Consider the following 22,906-nt stretch of genomic DNA (forward strand, 5'->3'; position numbering starts at 1 on the left):
GCCATGCAATCAAGCAATCTTTTCCTCTTCCTCCCTTCCTTATTTTTTCTTTCTTTCTTTCTTCCTTTCTTTCTTTCTTGCTTTCTTGCTTTCTTCTTTCTTTCTTGTCCAGTGCTATTGTCTTTCAATGACTTCCACATCCAATTTGATTTATTACCTTACCTGGGCAAATACTAATATTGGAATGGTAGGGAAGCTACAATGATCTCTATAAGGAATACAAGTTATATACAATGTATATAGATATTGATATCTATAAGAGAACTCTCTTTTTGTAAAGAGACCACCTTGGATTCTCTGTCCAGGAGTTGTTATTCTCTAAGCCTGATCAAAGAAAACCTACTGTGCATGGTGCTTTGGCCTCTGAATGATAATAGACTCTAACCACACCAAGTTCATGCATATGAAATAAATTTAATGGCTGAGCCAGTTTACTACTTAGCCTTTTCTCACTATCTTCTTTTCTACCATCTCCTTTTTATTGGATGCTTCAACCTCATTAGTATTTCAGGAAAAAACTGGATCCTGTCCATCATTTTTGTTGTTGCTTCCCTTTTCCTGGCAGGCAGAGCTTAAAGTTTCAATTGAGGAAGCAGGGAGGGATACAACACATTCAGAGTTTATGAAAGACCTTATTTACCATCAAAGTGAAGGTTTCCAGATCCTCTGGCCCTGTTTTCTTATGCTCTTAGGTCTTTGATAAGGAAATAAGAACTCCTGCCAGGGCTACAGAAGACACTGAGAACTGCCTGGCAGAAGGCACTATATAGTGTTCTGAAGCTGTTCATTAATTACAAATGATGTTGAGGAGTAGACTGAGGAACAGAAGAATGAGCAGAAACTGTTAATATCATAATAATTTCTACATAGGCACTTCTGAGAGACATCTGAATCTGCACACTTGAATATTTTTCTGCTAGCTTCCTTGCACTTTTTTTGTTTTTAGCAAAGCATGCCTTGCAGTTTTCCTTTTAATACATCACTTATATTTGTAACACTCTCTTTCACTCAATTATAAATCCTTAGAATGGTGGCTCTCAAATATTACTGTGCCTAAGAATAATCTGAAGACCTTGTCAAGAGAATTTGGAGATTACACCTCTGAGATTCTCATTTAATAAATTTAGGATGGGGCCCAGAAATGTTTAACAAGACTTCAGTGTAATGGTCTGTGAACTACCTTGAGAAATATTTGCTTACAGATCAAGGTCTCTGGAATCCTCAGGCCCTAGTGCCTTGCAATACACACAGAGGTACTCAGTATGTGTTTATAGAATGGAGGCAAATGCTGTGGGTATTTAAAACTCCACTAGTGATTCAAACTCATTTTATCATTCTCAGAGGTGAGACTGAAGCTCTAATGGGTTGTAGACAGTCTATTTTTTTAATAGGATAATTGCATCAACAGTTCTGAAATTGGGGGCCATTGGTAAGAAATGTTATTTTATCTAGGACAACAGCTGATGGAAAGTCTGATTTATTTGTTTACTTTTTACAAGAGAGAAGGGTACAGACGTAAGGAGGAGGAAATGCATTCATTCCTTGCTGCCTGTAGCACAATGTAAAAAGCCTCAATCATGTTTGATTTCCCCATTCATCACTGGATGTGCGTTTCCTTTGTCTTCCGCTTGTTTCTTTTGTTTATTGTTTACTAGGGGTTGTGAGGTCTGCCCTTTAATGTCCCTTGTCCTTTGTTCTTTTGTCATAAGGTGTGAAGCCATTTACTTCTTTGTCCTTTGCTCACAGCCACCTCTAGTTAGCCATCCACAAAACAAAGGAAAATCATATCTTGCCCATCAGCTCCTCACACATCACTCAAAAGCTGTGCTCTTAATGAAAGATGAAAATGACCGTCCCTCTTTGCTCTTTGAGACATACAGTGAAACCATGTGCTGAAAAGGTGTGATCTGGCAAACTGGAAATTATTTTAATGTAAGTAATGTGGAAAGCATCTTCATTTTTCAGAGTTGGACTAATGCTTTCAACTATTGGAACAGATTAACAGGCTATTTTCTTGCATCCAAATGATTTGCTCTTCCATTTCTTTAAATGTTATTAGTGTGGACCGTTTCAAGTTCTGAGTAGGAAAGAATGACACTGAAAATTTAACGTGGTTATTATCGAGACAAAAATATACATGGATTGTTTTGCATGGAATTGTAAATACTCAGTGCTCATTAGCTCCTGACTCCGTTTCCAAGTGAGAAAAGGTAACAAGCATTAACCATCACAATCAGGACAGGCTCTGTGTTTCTCTCCCTTTGCAAATCCTAAGAATGTATCTGTATCCATATACATATCCATATCCATAGATACACATATCTATGTGTCTTTTGATAACTGTTCAATAATAGCTTTGTTCATTTAGTGACACTGTCTTAAATCATAGCAGCTCTTAGAAACAAAACAGGCACACATATTCTCGCCTGTGATTCAGTTTACATACTATCTTGATATTGAAAAACAGTTATAGACATGCAAAGCATCTCCCTCCAAAGCACCACACTGCAGTGGTGAAGCTTATTGTATCTGGAGTTTATGGTTTGGGCCAGGCTGTCACTTTCCCATAGTGTCTTCATTTATTATGCTAATTGACTTTCCAAGTGCAGGCGGGAGGGTATCTGCCCTGTGAATTATTCTCAGTTGGGGGCTTTTAAAAGCAAACCTATTTTGTGCCTAAACAAAACCAAAAATCAATGTGTTTCTTTTCAAAGACGGGAGGGTCAATACCATGGTTGTTTTGTTCCCATCCAGTTATGTAACCGTGGGGACTTGTTTCTTTGCTTTCAGGATTTGTACAAAACATATTAAAGCTAAACAATAGGCGGGAGTCATAGGAGCAACCCTCGAGCTGTGTCTTGCAGTACGTCCTCCTAGGTTTGGGAATCTCCAATTAGTTCCATCTCAAGTGCTGACTGTGTGTGTGTGTGTGTGTGTGTGTGTGTGTGTGTGTGTGTGTTTAGTTAGCTGGCACGCAACACACTTCCCCAGGGTTGTTTCCTTTTTCCTGAGATTTGGCGAAGGGTAAAGGGTCGGAGTCACATGGATACAAAGCATTTGATTAATGTCCAAGTCACCGCTGTGGCTGCCGGAGCCGCCTCCCCTCCAGCCCGGGCCGCGTGAGGCCGGAGCCGTGGGGCCGGGCGCGCAGGTCCCGGGCCGGCGCCCCCTCTCCCGGGAGTTGTCTCCTCAAAGCCTCGCGCCTCCCGCGCCGGAGTTCCAGCGGGCGCCCTCCCCTCTCCTACCATCCCAGACTCTCCCCAGCATGTAAAGTCGCCCGTACCTCCTCGGACTTCTCGGAGGCGCAGCAACTTTTCCTTTCTGGCCGCGCGGGGCCGTACACCAGCCGGCGCGCGGGGCAGCGCGCAGCGCAGCAGCCCCGCAGCCCCGCGTCCCGCCGCCCACCATGAGCGACGAGAGCCGCGGGGACGGCCGCGCGGAGAGCGCCAAGGACCTGGAGAAACAGCTTCGCCTGCGCGTGTGCGTGCTCAGCGAGCTGCAGAAGACCGAGCGGGACTATGTGGGCACGCTGGAGTTCCTGGTGTCGGTGAGTGTGTCCCCGCGCGGCGACGCGGGAGGCGGCGGGCGGCGCGGGGCGCGGACCCCGGGGAGGCGGCGGGAAGCGGGCGCGGCATTGTCTGCGGGGGTCGGGGCACGGGTCCCGGCATCGCGGGAACCACGAGCCCGCGCGCGGACGCCGCGCTCGTGGGCGCGAGGACCCCCGCGGCGATTGTTTCACGCCTGGACACGCGCTGAGTTCCTAGGGCCTTGGAGAGCCGCGGGTTTGAAAAGTTAGCTCCAGTGGGAGAACCTCTTGTGCAGGGAATCCCTGCTGCCCCATCTTTCCTCTTTCTTCTTTACCCCCGTCCCGGCCTGCATTGTGTTAACTCCCCCCGCCCAATTCTCTTCCTCCCCTGGGATTTTATTTTAAGGCTTTGGCTTGGTGATTCAAGTCAGTCTGCTACATTCAGGTACATTTAGTTAAAAAAATAACGAATCCTTGATTCTTTTGGAACTTGAGTTCGTTCTTCAGATTACATGGCAGCGAAGTCCCTTCAGTTATGATAATCTTTGAAACATGGGATTCTGGTGGGGGGTACAGAGAGAGCAGCGGGGTTATGATCTCTAGCAGCTGTTGGATATTAAAGCCACATGTGGTGCTCACCCCATTCTACCCCTACAGTCTTCTACCCCCATCCCCCACCCTGGGTTTAAATTTGCTCCCTGCTCGGCTCCTGGGTTCCCTGTTCACACGGAGCCCAGGAGAGCTGTATCATAAAACTTGTGTCAAATGGCTTCAAGATTTCATAGCACTGGCAGGAACTTTGTTTCAAAGTTTCAGCTTGTGGCATTGGAAGGCTGTTCTGGAAACGTTTCATTCATTTTAGAGCCAGAAGGGGCAAAATTGAGTGAAAGAAACTTTTGAGACATCACTCAAAAGTTGAATTTTCCTGTTCACTGTTGCAAAGACAAAGCATTTGAGGATTGGCTTCTCTCCACCCAGATGCCTGGGAGAGCATCATTTAAAGAGCCGAGAGACTAGCCTTTGCAGTCTCACTCAAATCTTCAAACCTTCTGCTCCTTTTACCTGCCTGTTCCATACCCGCCCTGGTCCCAAGGGAAGTGTTTCAAAGGCCAAACTTCCTGCTTAGGGTTTAGTAAGATGTAAACTTTCTGCTTATAATTATGGTAGAGGAATTTACTTCTTTGCTATAGCAAGGAGAGAACAGTATCTCAAGGGATGTACGATGCACAGGTTGACTTCTGTATGACTTCTCAAATTAAAATCAGTGTCCTTGAGCCCCCAGGGGCCACATTCTTTGGAAAGGCTGGATATGGGTAATCAGTGATAACTGGATTCCCATGCACTTCCATGAAGCAAAGTAAAAAAAAAAAAAGCATATTTTTAAGGAGGTGACTTTTTTTTTTTACAAAGTTATTACAATATGATTGACTATATTCTCTATGCTGTACTTTTCCATGACTTACTTATTTTATAACTAGAAGTGTGTACCCCTTAATTCTCTTTACCTGTTTCACCTGTCCCCCCGACTTCCCTCCCCTCTGGCAATTACTAGATTGTTCTCTGTATTTATGACTCTATCCCTTTTTGCTGTTGTTTGTTTCCTTGTTTGTTTTGTTCTTTTTGATTCCACTGTAAATGAAATGACACATTGTCTTTCTGTCTGACTTATTTCACTTAACATAATACTCTTTAGGTCTATGCATGTTGTCACAAATGGCCAGGTTTCTTTTTTCTTTTTCTTTTTTTTTTTTTGGTGGCTGAGTAATATTCCATTGTGTATACCACATCTTCTATATCCATTCATCTATAGATGGACACAAGTTGCTTTCCTATCTTGTCTATTGTAAATAGCACTGCAACAAACATAAGTGTGCATATGTCTTTTTGAATTAGTGTTTTTGTTTTTCCTGGGCAAATACCCAAAAGTGGGCTTACTGGATCATATGGTACTTCTATTTTTAGTTTTTTGAAGAACTTCCATACTGTTTTCCATAGTGACTGCACCAATTTGCATTCCCACCTACAGTGCATGGGAGTTCTCTTTTCCCCAAGCCTTTGCCCTCCCTTTTAATTTCTTGTTTTTTGACAGTAGCCATTCTGACTAGTGTGAAGTGGAGAGTTGACTTTTAATAGCTTCAGATTTGCTTTTCATGAAACTTTATTGGTGACAAAGTCCTTTGGCTTTTGAAAAATCTTAGTCACTTCTTAAATTGCATTAGTCACTCCTTTTTGGAGGCATATGAAAAAAGTACTGTGCAGAGTCCTAATTTATAGAAACGGACAGCTAACCCAACCTATATTAAAAAAACCAATTTATTATTGATCTTTATTTATCATATCAGGTTTTCTTCTAATCTTAACACCTGATTATTAAAATTGAAAACTTACCGCTATATTGAGTTGGGTAAGAAGTTGTGGGAGGTATGAATAAATTGTATGTACCTATTTACAAGTCATTTAATAATTTCATTCTTCTTATTTCATTCGGAAATTAGGGACTCTTTCACTTTTATTTTTCTTTGTCCATTATTTGTGCACAAACATGCAGTGTTTGTGCACATACCTGTTCACACACACGCAAACACACTCATTGGCCTGAATAGCATCCTAAACAAAAGTTTATCCTGACTTCCTTTTGGACAAAACCATCAAAACCTGAGATCCACTTATAATACACTTTTTAGATTTTCTTTTTTGAGTATTTCTTTTTTGAGTTTTATTTATAGCAACGCTAAATACCCATGTATTTTACTTGGTCACCTTCAGTTAATGTAGTCAATTTAGTTTTCATTTTAGCCTAACCTGATAATGTGCCAAGAATTTTAAAAATATTCAAACCCTTTGGCCTGGCAATTCCTCTTCTGGGAGTCCATCCTGAAGGACTGATAAGAAATGTAGATACGCAGGGGCACCTCAGTGGCTCAAGTCAGTTAAGCATCTGACTTTGGCTCAGGTCATGATCTCACTATTCTTAAGTTCAAGCCATGCATCTGGCTGCCTGTTGTCGGCATAGAACCCTCTGGCTTCCGACCTGCTGTCCTCCTCTCTCTCTGCCCCTCCCCTGCTCCTTGTCTCTTCTCTCTCTCTCTCTCAAAATAAATAAACTTAAAAAAAAAGAAATGCAGAAAATAATAAAAGTCATTAAAAATAGCTATAGTATTAAATAAGTGCAGTGTTACGTTTGTTGAAAAAATTGATAGTGCATTTCTACATCAAATGTAAATATTTGTCAGATTAGTCATTGTTTTAGATTTCTGTCATTGTTTCAGCCATTAACATGGATGAAGGGTACTCTTATCTTTATTTTGAAGAGATAGAAAGCATATTGTTAGTTTTACCAAGAACATATTTTTACTTACAGGTCCATAAATAATCAAACAAAATGATATTTTTTCCTCTTGGTTAAATGATCATATGAGCTGAAGGGGAAAATGTTTCTTACTCTATGAAAGTTTTATGCTTTTATACTTCTTTTGTACCTCTGATCCCTCTCTCTTCTCATTTCCAGCTCTTTGCCTTTTTAACTTCTTAAGGAGAGAACAACTTTCCCTGCTCCCACCCTAGATAGCTGTCTCCTAGAGTGGCTCACTCCTTCCATGGACTCTCAGGTTTCTCTTGCTCCTTGGTAGCCCTTACATCCTTTTGCATTCCTGCAGGGCCTTCAGGGCTCCCTTCCTTCAGGAAACTTCCCTCCCCACCAGGCTAGAGGACTCACTGCTTTGTACCACTCTTCCCTGTAGTTACTTCTTGTCTCTCACCAAAGGGAAGCTTATGCATGTATTTGTTTACCTTTGTCTCATTCTACTAGAATGTAAACTTCTTGAGCACAGGCCCATATTTTACTTGTCTTTTTCCCTAGAATTTTGTGCAGTGCTTGTGACATTGCAGGTACTCAGTAAATACTTGCTGAATGACTGGATGAATGAATGAATCAATGACCCATCCTCTAACCTCCCACCCCATTCTTTTTTTAAAAATGTTTATTTATTTATTTGGAGAGAAAGAGAGAGAGAGAGCACGAGTGCACGAGACAGTGAAGGGAGGGACACAGAGAGAGAATCCCAAGCAGGCTCCACATTCAGCACAGAGCCTGACGCAGGGCTCGATCCCCCGAACCACGAGATCCTGACCCGAGCCAAAATTGAGAGTTGGACGCTCTACTGACTGAGCCACCCAGGTGCCCCTCCCACCCCATTCTGAAGGACAGTTCATCATCCTTCAAATTCTCAGTTTTGTTTTTCTTTTATTTGGTTGGTATAGATAGTAGAAATTATTTAAATTTCACTCAGGCACATAGGAATTTATGTAACAAAAAGTTTTAAATTAAACATGTAGTACCTGCATTTAAAACAGAAACAGTGTTTAAATCAGGCATTGTGGTATTAAAGACTTTGTAACGCACCATTATGTCAATTCATTGTATTCTAAATTTTCAGTTGATATCCTGGGTAGGTTGCATTATCTGGATTAGTTATTTTTAGGTCATAGATAAAATGCAGGGAGTGCCCAAATTTGCTTGAATGCATGTTCTTGTTTTGCTTGGGAGATATAATTTTGTGCTTTATTAGAAGTAACACATTTTGTCAAAAGACGTGATTTTATGGACCTAATACCCAGTATTTAACGTTCCAAGCCTGGACAATAGTGGGTTGCAACTGGTTTCCTGTTTGCAGTCCTCCTAGGGCATACCAAGATCAGGATGGCTTCTTAGACCCATTCGAGTGGACAGGAAAAGGGCAGAGCAGGGCCGACTTCATGGGTGTGTATCCAGTGCAGTTTGCACTGGCTTCATGCTCCAGACGACCTGGAACTTGGTTCAATGCTCTGCTAGCACCATCTTGAAATCTGTGCTAGTTTTATCTTTGAACTTGTGTTTTACGAGTGAAGTCCACCGGGACCATGGAGTGTGAGTAGAGCAGATACAAGAAAGAAAAAAGCTTCATATTTCGGTACCTCTAGTAGCACTTTTTTCCTGGCTTTTGAGCAAAAGGCCTCATACTTTTACTTTACACTGGACCTGGAAAATCATGTAGATACACTTCACTATGGCATTGAGGCAGGATGGTGATACACGTTTTGTCTAAACTGGGATACTTCTTTTTTTTTTAATGTTTTATTTTTTATTTTTGAGAGAGAGCATAAGCAGGGGAGGGGCAGAGAGAGAGGGGCAGAGGATTCAAAGCAGGCTTTCTGCACTGACAGCAGCAAGCCTGACTAGGGGCCCGAACCCATGAACTGCAAGATCATGACCTGAGCTGATATTTGATGCTTAACTTGCTGAGCCACCCAGGGATCCCTAAACTGGGACACTTCTGAGAGTGAAAGGGAGTGGTTACTAATTACACTGGGAAACAGATATAAACCCGGATCGTCCCTGGCAAATCAGTGTGCAATGCTGTTCCACACTGTAGGCACATGAAGACAAAGACTTTGGGCTACATGTCTCATCATAAACAACAGATTTTGAAATGTTGTTACCTGGGTAGGCTTTGACTTCAGATACCCCAGAATCTGAATCCTGTCTCTAATTTACTAGCTAACTTTGTGCAGGCTCCTAAACTTCTCAAGCACCATTTACTTCATCTGTTCAATGGGGAAACAATAACATTTCTCAAGGTTGCTTGAAGGATAGGATGTAAGCCTTGGGCTCTGCCCAGTCCCTGGCTCACAGGGGGCGGGTTCTATCAATAGATCTTCTGATGTTGTAGTTGTTACACAGAGCTACACACGCTGGTCATCGTTAGTGTATAATTTTTGCCTGCATGGTTTTCTCCTTTACACTTTCTCTCTCTCTCTCTCTCTGAGTCTCTTCTGTACTTCCTTCCCTTGTGATTCCTTTCTGTCCATGCAGTCCTTCTTCCCATGATATTCTTGTAAATCCTCCGTTGACTTAAGACTGTGAGGACACTTTGTATTCTATGTAACAACAGCCATAGTATGGTGTTTTACAGTTGACAGTAAAAAATTGCATATTTATGATCTGATTTGGCTTAATATATAAGTCTCTTAGTTCTTTCGAATAGTGCCCCCTAGAGTTCCAGGGTTCTGTGGTTTGGCTTCAGGGGCCTTCACAGAGGGTGAGGGGGGAATGAATTATATGGCTTCAGACTCTCCACTCGGCCTTTCCTAGCATAACTGCACCTTCTTCTGATTTGTGCCTTTGCTAAAGCAGTTAGAAAAGCCACTTACCTGAGAGTAAACTCCCCAGAGAATAAGAATGGTGTATTTATTTCCTGGGTACAATTTTCTTGGCCTAAACATAGTGCTGTGTAAATAGCAGGTGCTCAAGGAAACAAACAGGCAAATAAAACAAAAGCAAACACCACAAAGTCCAAAAACAACTTCTTTCAGTTACGATCTAACTTTTCCAGGCAAGGATAAATTGATTCAACACATTATGCTTAGGCTTATGTTACAGGCTGAATTGTGTGACCCTCAAATTCATATGCTGCCATCCTACCCCTCAGTATACAGGTAATCACAGTGCCATGTGGGAGGGGCAGTGATAGGGTAAGAAGCAAAGTTGCGTGGGGGCGGGCATCAAGGGACTCCTTCAGTCTGGGGTCAGGGAAAGTTTAGGGAAAGAGGTGGTAGATGGCTTCTAAAGGATGAGGACAATGCCAGCTGCCTGGGAAGACAACTGCCCATGTGGAGAGAGCATCACGTTCCGTGTGACCCTGGTACGGCATTCTGGGTGTGCTGGCGTGATGTCGTCTGGGGGATGCGGAAAATTCTTCGCTGATGGAGACTCAAAAGTTCTGCATACTTTTTGAGTATTTTGGGGTATTGATAAGGGGATGGAGTAAGTTCAGTCCAGTTGGAGAAGGATTCTGTTTTTAACAATTCTGAATTTAACCAAAGGTAGTGGGAGGTCAAGCATTATGGGACACCTTCTCTCTTAGTAACAATAAACAAGATTGTGACAGCCAGAGTTGGCACTGGAAAGGCATATCCTGTGGGAAAAAGTTGCCGGGCCAAGATTTCCTGAATCCGTGTCTCTGAGTTTCACCTTGGGATTCCTTCCTCTTACACCCTATGCCTACCCCCTCACTGGTCCTCAGCATAAGCACACAGAGAAGACTTTTCCCTGCTTCTCTAAATCTGGGGCGGGTTGTAATCTTCAAAACATTATTATTTACCAGGGAAGAGCACAGGTCAGTAATCCTAGAGTCAACATGAAACATAAACATAGTCTAGCTTGTAAAATAATAGATTTCTGCTTGTACCAAAGTGGTCTTTCTCTGAGGGTCTCAAGACTCTGATCTTTTTTTATCCTAAGCCCTCAGAGAGGTCTTAACTGAGCCCCCTGGCTGGGCACTAGTTAGGCTGATTTGGCAGATTTCTTTGTTTTCTAGCCACTAGTTTGAATGTGTATACCTGAGGATTCCTCAGGAAGCTGCCCTTAATGTCTTGACTCTTGTAGTGAATATGTCATAGTTCATTCATAATTCTGATTTTTGGAGTTAATCATATGGCCAGAGCCACTCTTTTGTCTTATGGTTTCGTCTGCATAATTCTACCTTATTATGAAGCTGTTAATATAAGAAGAGTATCTATGGAGAGTAGCTTTGTTTCCCAGCAAGAGAATTCTGTCAGTGGGATTGAGGAATAAAGACTGGAATCTAGTTACGCATTAGGAGTTTCTGCCATTGCATTGGTCCAGGTAAGAAATGTGGAATGTCTGATCGAAGGTAGAAGAAGAAGATAAACAAAACAATAAAAACCAAACCACAGACAGACAAACACCCAACAACTCTGAGACGGTCTTGGGTAGAACCTTTGGTATTAGTGCTCATTCATAAGAAGTGGAGGTTTATGTGGAAGGGAGGAGACAGGGTGGGTGCTTTGGTCTGTAGTTTGAAGACGAGGTGGGTAGTGTCATTAACTGAGAAATGGAATGCAAGGGACAGAACAGGGTTGGGGGGCGGGGAGAAAAGTGAATTTCATTTTGGACCTGCCAAGCTGCAAATTCTGCTGATTTTTGAAGATAAGAATATGAAAGTTAAGAAAGAATTTGGGGCAAAAATTGGAGATCTAGCAATTAAATAATCATATCTGTTGAAACCATCAGGTGGATGAGATGCCATAAGGGAACAACTTGAGGAGGGGGCAAACATACAAACCAAGGGTAAAGGGTTGGAGAGCCAGCATTTAAAGGGTAGAGGAAGAAGTACGGTGCACTGGTGTCTAGGACTGAGACATCAAAGGTTGAAACAACCAGGAGAGAGGGATCTCTTGAAATCCAAGGAAGGATTTAGTTCCCAGAAGAAAGCATTCTTTAAAGTGTCAGAACTCGGGGCGCCTGGGTGGCTCAGTCGGTTAAGCGGCCGACTTCGGCTCAGGTCATGATCTCACGGTCCGTGAGTTTAAGCCCCGTGTCGGGCTTTGTGCTGACAGCTCAGAGCCTAGAGCCTGTTTCAGATTCTGTCTCCCTCTCTCTGACCCTCCCCTGTTCATGCTCTGTCTCTCCCTGTCTCAAAAATAAATAAAAGGTTAAAAAAAAAAAGTAAAAAAAAAAGTGTCAGAACTCTTTACAATTTTTTTCAAGTTTATTTATTTATTTTGAGAGAGGCAGAGAGAGCATGAACAGGAGAGGGGCCGAAAGTGAGGGAGAGAGAGAATCCCAAGCAGGCTCCGCACTGTCAGCACAGAGCCCGATGCAGGGCTGGAACTCACAAAACTGTGAGATCATGACCTGAGCCGAAATTGACTTTGACGTTCAACCGACTGAGCCACCCAAGTGACCTACATTTGAGAAGTAGGTAGTGTGCAGACTGAAGAGGCCACTGGCTTTGACAATTAGAATGTCATTTGGGATTAGCTCCAGTAATGTGTATGACCAGAAGCCTAACTGAGAATGATCTGAGACATCAGAGAAAGCTGAGTTGGTGAAGACTGATGGAAAAACTACCCAGAGTTGGTGGTAAAGTGCAAGGGGAGAAATAGGTTAGTAACATAAGGGGATGATTTTGTCCAGGGATGTTTGAGGAAGATGAGCATAGCCAAGGGGAGGAGACAATGAAAAGGAAACAGAAGCAGCTACAACAGATCGTTGTGGAAGTCTGGTGCATCTTTCTGCAAACCATGGCAAGAACCCCCATGTCACTGGGAGATAAGGAAGAAACTTGGCAAAATTCACTGCTGTGAAACACCCACAGCAACACGTTTTTGCAGACTCTGACTCTAAAGAATGAGCCAGCTGTCTCTCGTATATTTTTGAAATTCTGCTGCTTCTCTAGTCTAGCGCTAGCAGAACTGCTGGGGTGGCCTTTGTACCTCCTTGTGAACACTCACCAGCCATGCTGGGACAGTGGGCTGAAGTGCACGTACAGAGCATGGGTTTAGGGAATCTGATGACCTGGGTTAAAGTTCTGGCACTGAAATTTACAAACTGTGTGACTTGGGGCAAATTGCATAGCCTCTTTATGCTTAGTTTCATATTTGGAAAACACATTCAGTGACATCTCACAGCCTGGCTTCAAGTTCAAAGCAGCTTCTATAGGTGAAGTCCTGATAGTAACAAGCATTTCTTCTCTCTTTTTTTTCCTCCCAAACTTCTACTTTATCTCTCTTTCTCTGTCTCTCCTACACCACAGACAGAGTCTGGCACTTTCTGAGGCCACCTAGCCTGCTCCTGAGCCCGTTGTCTTCCAGCCTTGAAACATGCAGGATGCTTTAATAGATAAAGAAAGGCCCTGAGGAAGCCAGAGGGGGCTTCAGGAATGCAGGGGAGGTGTGGCTTTGGGGAGTTGAGAGTCAGGTTGGGGGGGGGGTAGGGGTTGGGGGGGGGGATGGAAGGAAAGGATGTAGTTCCCAGGATTATTTTAGAGGTGAGGAAAGTTGGGAGTTTCTACCTCATGGCCTTTATTTCTCTATGAAATTGAACTATTGTTTTCTTTGTGTTCTGCTTTTGTTTTGTTGTTTGTTTTTGCTGAGCATAAAGGAACTATAAAGTCAGTGGTTAAGATTTGGAACATACCCTTTTGAGAATAGTAAGAGGAATTGAATTTAGGTATCTGAGGTTGGATGTTTGATCGTTTTTGTATAATCATTCTTTTAAGTGTACATTCTTAAGTGTAACATATAAATTTAGAAGTCAGAGTACAGAAGCGGCGTCTCATGACTTCTTATATTTATTATGACTAGGTTCAAATCTTGGAAATAATGACATAATCATTTTTTAAACCATGATACAAATTGTGTGGAACTTATATATTCTCACATTTAATGCCCACAGCCATTACTGTGCACACTTTTTAAAAAGAAATGATTTATCTGACAACATTTTGGTATCATTTCAGTTTTTCTTCGTACTTGTCTTTTAATAATATTCTGAGTGCTCTTTTACTATATACAGTACCTGGTTTATGTTTTAATGCCAAATAAAATTGTTATGTTTTGAGTACAATTTGACCTAAAAATATATTTTTTTGTTTACGTGTATTCTTTAAAAATCCTACTTATAACATTTACTTTCCATAATGAATTTTTATTCTGAACTTATTAAAATTTCATGAGCTATATTAAAACCAAGATTTCTTTGACTTATGACATTATATTTGCCTCAAACCATCAAAAATTCAGGAAAAACACCCCTTAGTAAGTGTTTCTTTACTTAAGAGTATGGTTGGGTCACTTTTCAAATGGTATTAAGTATAATCATTCAAATCCTGGTACATCTTATAAAAACTTTAAAAAAAATTTTTTTCCATTCTCATGAATGATTATTGCATTTTATCCAAGAAGTCAGTGATTATAATTTTAAGAAGTTCGGTACGTTGAGATTGTGATTTTTAAACATTTCTAGTTAGTATAGATGACTTCAGGCATTGATTCCTTGAATAAACCTATGGTGTTCTAGGCTTGCCATATAGCTAAGCACGGTGTACAAAAAAGGACCTGTGTTGTTCAAGAATATCTAAGCCAAGGACATTATGTTCTGTCGTTAATGTGAAATGAGTATTTTCCTTTAAAAGGCAAGCCCTTCACTTGAAAAGGTTAAATGGTACAATACTTAAGGAATGACTGCAGCTGGTTAAATTTGGAATACTGATATAGAAATATTCTCTGGGTTAATAGCAAAAATACAGCAATATAGAATATGAACGAGTAAAATTTTTATTCATTTTAAAACTTTTGTTTCTCTGGGAGAGTCACATAAAGGTTGATGTCTGTGCTTGATTTTGCTTTGCTACTTTTGTTACTTTAATTATCTATGTAAATTGTCTTCTTGCCAGTAGAAGAGGCTTTATAGATGGTGTCACATTTTTAGTGATTGTACAAGAAATATTGATGTTTTCCTTTGATGCCTTCTAATGCCTCAGCTTGGCCTTGATTTCATGCTTCTTTGGATTCTAGTTTTTTTCTTACTTGAGACTATTGCCCCAAAGAAAGTAATCTTAGGATTCCAGAAATAATATCTTCCATTCCAAAGTTTTATTTCTGTCAGTAGCACTTGGGGAAGAGCTATGGAAAGACATTATATCACCCAAATGTTAGCTTCATACCCACATATTCCAAGATTGATTTAATATCTCATTATTTCCCCAGAGATGAAATTATGAAAACAAAGTGGATTTTCATTTTCTATGCTGTATATATCTATGTGTTGGACTTTGTATAACCTTAATGTATTTCTATATGTTGTATAGAAATGTTTTTGTATTCATATATTTATTCTGCAAAAAATTTTTGAATATTCTAAACACAACTTTATCCCAATTTTTCTTGTACCTATTAATAATGAGACCCCTGGCAGAGACTTCTAATTGCTCCCAATGTCCAATATTCTTTTCTTCCATAGTGATAAAAGTTTTACCTCAAGGCATGATTGTCTAATTTAGGACTACATTTCTCAGCCTCCCTTACAGTTAAGTGTGGGCATATGAATAGGTTCTGGGCAGTGGGATGTGAGCAGAAGTGGCATGGGTAGATTCTAAGGTGTACCTTTATAATGAAGGAATATGTGCTCTCTTCCTTCTCCCTGTCTGGTATGAGGATGTGATGGCAGGTAATGAGGCAGCCATTTTGGACCGTGAAATGGAAGTCACATGTTGAGGATAACAGAACAAGAAAATAGAAACAGTCCATTTCTTTATTAAAGCAGTTTAACAGGTATCCTATCAAAAATGGCCCCGCAAGATAAATCAGTATTTACTTAACTCTGTCCTAGCATCTTTTTTGACATCTCACATTGTGCTTCAAATGTTTCATTGATTTATGCTAATTATTAATGAATTGGCAAACTTTAATATATTTTTGTCTTTGTCTTAACTGGATAATCTTAATATTTTAAATTTATTTTTAGTTTTTCTTTAATGAAAGCTCACCAGTGATTTCCCTAGACTGCTAAAACTACACTCTCTTTTGCTATTGGTAAACTTTCATTTTTTTTTTGTTAGAAAAAGAATAGTGTTGGGCTGCCTGGGTGGTTTAGTAGTAGAGCATCCAACTCTTGATTTTGGCTCAGGTCATGATCCCAGGGTCATGAGATAGAGCCCTGCGTCAGGCTTCGCACTGAGCACGGAGCCTGCTTAAGATTCTCTCTCTTTTTCTCTCTCTGTCTCTTTCTCCCTCTGTCCCTCTCCCCTGCACACGTGTGTACGCTCTCGCTCTCTTAAAATTTAAAAGAAAAAGAATGGTATTATTTTTAACCTATACTTATATATTTTTTCTGAAGACCAGAATTTGCATGTTTATTATGTTTATTTATGAGCATATTTGTTCAGCTGCTTTCACTGAAGCCAAACGACAGTAGTTTAAACAGCACTGTTTGTTTGTGAATAAGAAAGCCGTATGTAATCAACATGGCTTTTTTTGTGTGTGTTCTTGGAGCTCCTCTTGGAGCTCTGGTTATTTAATTTTTCAATGTGATTGCCTAACAGTGTTTCAGGGGAGTAAGCAGCTCAGCTCTGTCAGGCTATTCAGAGTCTCCCGTTCCTTCTATCTTACTGCTCCAGTATCCCCTAGGACCCATTAAATCAATGTCTGTAGGAGAGAGAGAGAGCCAGGCACCAGTGTTTTATACAGTTTCTCCAGGTGGTTCCAGTGTGCAGAAGGCTGGGGAACCAGTACACTAGGGTGTGCTGGACCATATGGTTAAGGCTGGCCTACAGACCCCTTTCACGTTCCAGCCCTAGGGGGACAGAGACGAATTCCACACTTTGCTTTCACTCTCATCCCCTTGACCAGAGTGTCATAACACGGCTGAACCAGCTGCAAGGGGGACTGGGAAGCGTGCTACCTACTTGGGCAACCGGGTACTTGAGGTGTTCTGTGCTAAAATAAGGAAGTGGAAAAGATGGGCAAGGTGTATTTTTTTTGCCACACTTTGGGCCCCAGGGATACTTTGGGCTTGTGTTCTCAGAAAGTCATTTATATTAATACTTGGATTCCTTTACTGTAAGAACCTATTATACTCAGCATATAATTTGGGTTATTTCCCTCCAAAATAGCATATTCTGGTCCATCTAGAAATCTAATATTTATTTATCTCTTCACATATGTTTATAGGAGCTACCTAAAAGGTTTTTTTTCTGACTTTTTATTTTTATTTTTATTTTTTATTTTTTGCCTTCAGTGCAGGAAGAGTGAAGATACGGCAATATGGAGATTTTGTGTAGTTTAAAAATTTTTTTTCTGAAGTCTCAAAACAGACCCAGGAAAATATGGAAATCATTTAATATGTGCTTGTTGTGTGTCAGGCACTGCATATTCATGCATAACTCACAACCCACAACCCCTACAAGGTTTGTGTCATGGTAACACAATGTATTGTAACTTGTGGATACTCTAGTCAGTTCCTCAGTAGGAGGGTGAGGATTTTGAGTTGGCCCATTGTACAGCAGCTATTCTAACACCTTCTGCTGGTGATTCACTGGCCTGGGCATTTCTAGATCGTGGGAGCACTGTGATTAATCAGGCATCAGAAAACCAAGGCAGATGTTGGGATCAGGACGTAGAACACAGAAGCTAGAAGTCAGGAAGCGACAGTAGTTGGTTTTGGGCAAACCAACGAGAGAGAGCAAGGGAGCAACAAGAAGATCATGGTCAATCCAAGATAGGGGTCAGAGCCAGGCAAGCACTCAGCAGCCAACAGTTATCCATCCAGAAGTCATGAGTTTCCAGCACAGAAATGAGAAAAGGCAATGAATCATTTAAATTTTTTAAAATGTTTATTTAATTTTGAGAGAGAAAAAGAGACAAAGCCAAGTGGGGGAGGGGCAGAGAGAGAGGGAGACACAGCATCTGAAATAGGCTCCAGACTATGAGCTGTCAGCACAGAGCCTCAAGCTGGGCTCGAACCCATGAACTGCAAGATCATGACCTGAGGTGAAGTCAGACTCTTAACCGACTGAGCCACCTAGGTGCCCTAGCAATGAATCATTTAAAAATAGACAACCTTAGTTCTGTTGGTTATCTCTTAGAGTATATCATTGCTAAGACTATTTTCAGTGTAATTTAATTCCTCTTGGATTATTTTTGTATCTCTAAGTACTTATTTACTTACTACTTTATACCTGGTGAACTCTTGGTTTTATGTGTTAAATATTACTTCTATGTATCCTATATATGATTAGATCACTTTATGTTTGAAGCAAGGATTAAATGCGCAGATGCACACACATACACACACCTTTTGCTCTCCAAAATGTATGTATCGCTCTGCATTCAGTGGATATTGTATAATTTGCATTGATGTAATTTAAACACGAATGAGGTGAACCTTAGTTGAAATGATTGTTACCCCTGGGAGTGTTCTACTTGCCAGGACTTCTTTTGATAGAATAGATAAGGGAGAGTAACTGGCATTCTGGTAGTCGCAGGATGATCTTTGATAAATAAGCCATGTTCTATAGACATGGCCATTTTTCTCAGCTTCTAGCGAGGATAGTTAGCACAGCTGTATAATCTTAGAGTCCAAAAGGAATCATGCTATGGATAGATGAATATAGCTTTCAAGTAAAATATGAATTTGATGTTTCTCCTGCGTATTTTCAGTGAACTAATAATTCTCACATATAAATTGTATCTTCTCTGTATAGTGGAATTTTTTAAGATACCAAATATTCTTTGGGCTTTAAGGCTATTTTATATTAAAAAATTATATTATACTTAAGAATGACTTAATTATAGGGAATATAATGAGTTAGATGTCCAGAAATTTTGAAAGTTTAGTTGATACTTGAACAGATACTTAATTTTAAACCTTCACCTTTCTATAGCTTAGTGTCTGGGTCAGATTCAACTTTAATGGCATCAGGAAAATACAAGTAAACCTGAATGAGAGGTCCACACAGTCAGCCAAGATATTTGAATAAAATTAAAAAAAAAGAAAAACTCTGCTAATTAGATTTAAAAGAAAATTGTAGCTTTACTATATGGTATCACACATTCTTTCTACAAACCATTTCTTTTCCAGCCTGTCAGAATTCAAAGTTCTAATTACTCTGTGATATTCTAGAATTTTCTTTAGTATTTAATATGTGCTAAGTAAAATTTGCAGTAATTCTGGAATAAATAAAGGCAGAATGAGACAATCTGTAAGCAAATATGTGACCGCAAAATGGAATCAGAGTGATTTTTCAGTTTACTTCAAAACCAACGTATTTGTGAAAGACCTTACTTTTGACATAGTGCAATTTATATGTTAGGTCAATGTTAAAAAATACCTCTAATGTATCAACCTTACAATTTAGTCTTTCAGTAATTGTTTTCAAAAACATAGGGTCTAGATATTTTGATTGTTTATATTCCAGGGCAGATTCATTGAGCACATACTGTGTGCCAATCACTGTTCCAGGCTGGGAGGCTATATGCGGAAATTAAATATCCCTGTTTCATGGAGCTCCCTTTCTAAAATGGGAGACACAAGACAAATGAGTAAAATGTTTGGTGTATTAGTGAATTTAAATGGCAAGGAGAATGAATGAAGCAGATGGGGAATAAAATTCTGTGTGTGTTTTGTTTTGACATTTTATATAGGATGAAAAGACAGGAAGTCACTGTGTTCTGCAAGTTTCTAAGAATATTTGAAAATGCCTTTTTTTTTTTTTTACTCTTACCTTAATAGGCCTTATGCAAGAGGAAAGTGCTAATCAGGTCTCTTGTTCAACTCTTCAGTATAATTATAATTTAGAGGTGAAATTAAACCCAGGTATGCATAGCTAATAAAGTTAATGGAACAGATTAGCAATAGCTTAGTGACTCCAAGATTTAAGGCTTTAACCAGTCAATTCTTGAGCTGTCATTTTTCAGTACACTGACTTTAGGATAGTAGGCATATATATATTTTTTGGAAGTGCAGCAAACTAAAAATATTTGCTACCTCACTCTGTCACTGGTGTATGTTTATACCATTGAGGAGCTTATTTTACAGAGTGTTTGCCAATATGGTTTCACATCCCAGCAGCATTGCGTCTCGTGGGGATTACAGCCAAGGTTAGAATCCACCATTGTGGGAACCAGCTATCTGAGTAGTGCACCACCTCAGAGAAGCTTCTGCTGAAAATGAAGTGTCCTTCAGCCCTGAGTGGACTGAAGCATTGAGCAAGGAGGGTGGGGGTGAGAGATTGGGGATCCTGAATGTGCAGCAGGTCCAAAGCCAGTTTTCTAAGTGCTGCTTTAGATAATCCCAGATGAGTTAAAAGCTAAGGTATGGAATGCTTTCTTTCTCACGTTTTGCTTATTCAAGGTCTTTCCCTGAGAGGAAAAAAAGGAAGGGTAAGAGTGTATTTTGCAACCCGTCCCCACTTCTTGTTCTGATGGTATTATCTCCCTGACGGCCCTCTAGAAGTGACTCCCTTGAGAAGTGTGGACAGCTGGAGGCAGCTCCTTTGTGGCCTATAAAGTGTTATTGGGAGCCACGGCCAGAGACTGTGGGGGAGGGGAAGGGTCACTTCAGGACTGTGGAAAATACTCCCTTTCCCCTCAGCATCCTGGGGCCTTGTTTCTTGCCTCATTGTTAATAGAGTCTGGGAGCTCGGATTCTGGTGCTGAAATTTTTTTCAGGGTTGGTTCTATAAATTACATTTTTAAGCAGGCTTTTGTGGAGCTTCATTCTTTAGTTTACTGAATTTGTAGCACAAAGGAAGGGTAAGAGATTTATTACTTTCATCATTACCAACTTCAGTATAGAAATTGGTGAATAATATAATTACATTAGACTTTTAAAAAGTGTACTGAAGGGAAGGGATTTAGCTGGCTGTATTTTTTGATAAGGTTACGTACTTTCCTCTTCCGTTTCGCTTTAGAGGCCATTCTATGGCTAACACATCATAAAAGTTAAAAGGAAGTGCACACACAATTACCACAGAAAGTTGAAATCTTTTCCGTTCACTTCTTTATGCTGTTTGTGACTTGTCTGCCTGATTGTTTCAAAGTAAGGAAGAACTTATCTGTCATTATCAGTGGCACTGGTTTTGAGTGTGTTTGTGATTCTGACAATGCTGGGACAAAACCAGCCTTCATTGTACCACACTAACCACAAGAATGTGTACAGAATATATGCAGTGAGCTTTAAAGGCAAGCACATTTGTCTAATGAGGTAATGTGAGATACGGTGCGAGGAGGGAAATCAGATACAGAATGATCATCCCTTTACCTCCGTGACAAAATGTTCAATGCCGTCAGTAGCTCTTACCTGGGGGCTTTGAGATTTTCTGCGCCTCTCTGCTCCGTTTCTGAGGATGCATCCAGTTCCAACCTCCCTGGAGGAGGTGCTGAGTGCCAGTGGTTGGTGTCAATCAAGTGTGCGGTGAATGTGGGTGGGGCGATCCCTGGGAAGCAAGGCTGGGTTTAGAATTTGATCTAAGATAACATCTGGACATTTCGGAGGTCATGAAAGGAACTGGGGTCAAGGGTTACCACAGCAGAGGTCTGCAGTGTGTGTGACACAGAGCCCAGGGAGCAGCTCAAAGGGGATCTCTGCCATCTTTTACACTTGAGAAAGGTTTCTGCTGCTTAGCCCCTTCCCATGGACTCTGGTGGACTCTGGTCTAGTCATGCCCTGTCCCTTTCACTTTCAGGAACCTCTAGTAGATTCAGTTTTTCTAGACTGACCTTAGGCTTATGATAACTTCTGAGGGATGGATGGTCCCAAAATAATAAAGATTAGGACCAATGTTTGTAATCCAAGGGGAGGTAGATTTTGACTGCTTTCATTGAATTTATTTCCTTAGATGATCAGAATAATCACTTAAGCCAGTTGGTTCATAGTTACTCCCTTCATCCGTTTTTTTTCCACCTAGAAAGGTTTATTAATGTTTTATGATTATTGTGTAACTTAGAAGAATACTTATCAGACGCTAGGCCCTTCCTTAATAATTCAGGTCTGGTCTCCTGTAAAAACTGAGCCATTTGGAAAAGCTTGAAACTTTCCTGACAGCTTGTTTGAAGTTTACTGTTGATTTGGATCAGCAGGTTCACTTGGCTTCTACTGTGTAAACATTCGGAGGGTCTTTTTTCAGTTCATTTATGGTCCCAGGTGGACACGGATGAAATGAGTTGCTCCAAACAAAAGGGACAGAGAATCTTTTGCTTATTATCTGAGCCTGACTTGTCTTAATATCAATATCTTAATATATCTTAATATAATTCAATTTTCTGTAGTTCCGTTTGTTCTAATTCCCAGGACCTTTAATACTTCTCATCCTTGATTGTTTATACTGTTGTTAAAATTTGTTTAGAAATTCAGAAAGTATGGAAGAATACTGAGAGAGGGAAATCTGTTTGCCCCCATTTTGGGAAACCAAAGAGCAGCGGTTTTGTTTGTTCACTTGATGTTGTATATTTGAGTAACACTTGCTGAGGGTTAAGCTCTTTTTCATGGAGTCATAATCTCTAAATTTCATATAAAACAGTATTAGGTCCAGATACAGTTTAGTCTTCAAACTGCCACCCCAAACCAAAGGCAAATATGAATTAAAAAACTCCAAACCCCACAACCTGAAATGAGAGCTATTCCTATTCACAGGAAGAAATACTGTAATGATCATCAGCCTTTCAACAACATGGGATTAATTATCCCAGTAAAAATAACAATACTCCTAATCTATTTTCACGCTTCTATGTCTCTGATGGAACCAATTTACAAATAGAGGCTGACATTTTATTTTGCAGTTCTCAGCCCCACCAGTCCCCTGCAGAGAATGGACTGGGCTGCCAATTTGGGAAAATACACCAAAAATACTTGGAGTTAGGAGTTCTCACACTAGTAGCTACAAACTCATGTTTTCTTGATCCAGAGGTAATCCTCTTTTAACCTCAGAGTAAGAAATGTGAAACATATCAAGAGAAAATCATTCACCTCTTCTGAGAGTATGATGCAATTGATGTCATACACAAGGCTACTCAGAATCTGCTAGAGGAGAGCCTGAAGGG

The 22,906-nt window shown here is 40.5% G+C and overlaps 1 protein-coding gene across 4 annotated transcripts in view; it reads left to right on the plus strand.

Annotated features, from left to right (window-relative positions):
• Positions 1-3,047: 3,047 nt before the first annotated feature.
• Positions 3,048-22,906, plus strand: part of PREX2 (phosphatidylinositol-3,4,5-trisphosphate dependent Rac exchange factor 2) — a 301,119-nt gene continuing 281,260 nt past the window's right edge. For 3 of the 4 annotated variants that reach the window (XR_007148625.1, XR_007148624.1, XM_047842582.1), the window contains exon 1: positions 3,049-3,547. Coding sequence is in view for 2 of the 4 variants with exons in the window: in XM_047842582.1 (XP_047698538.1) it covers positions 3,407-3,547 (141 nt within the window). In the remaining 2 variants the exon portion in view is untranslated. Of the gene's footprint in view, positions 3,548-22,906 lie in introns of all 4 variants that reach the window. The other variant, XM_047842583.1, reaches the window with a different exon arrangement.

This window comes from Prionailurus viverrinus, chromosome F2 (assembly GCF_022837055.1).
Source record: "Prionailurus viverrinus isolate Anna chromosome F2, UM_Priviv_1.0, whole genome shotgun sequence".
Classification (NCBI taxonomy): domain Eukaryota; kingdom Metazoa; phylum Chordata; class Mammalia; order Carnivora; family Felidae; genus Prionailurus; species Prionailurus viverrinus.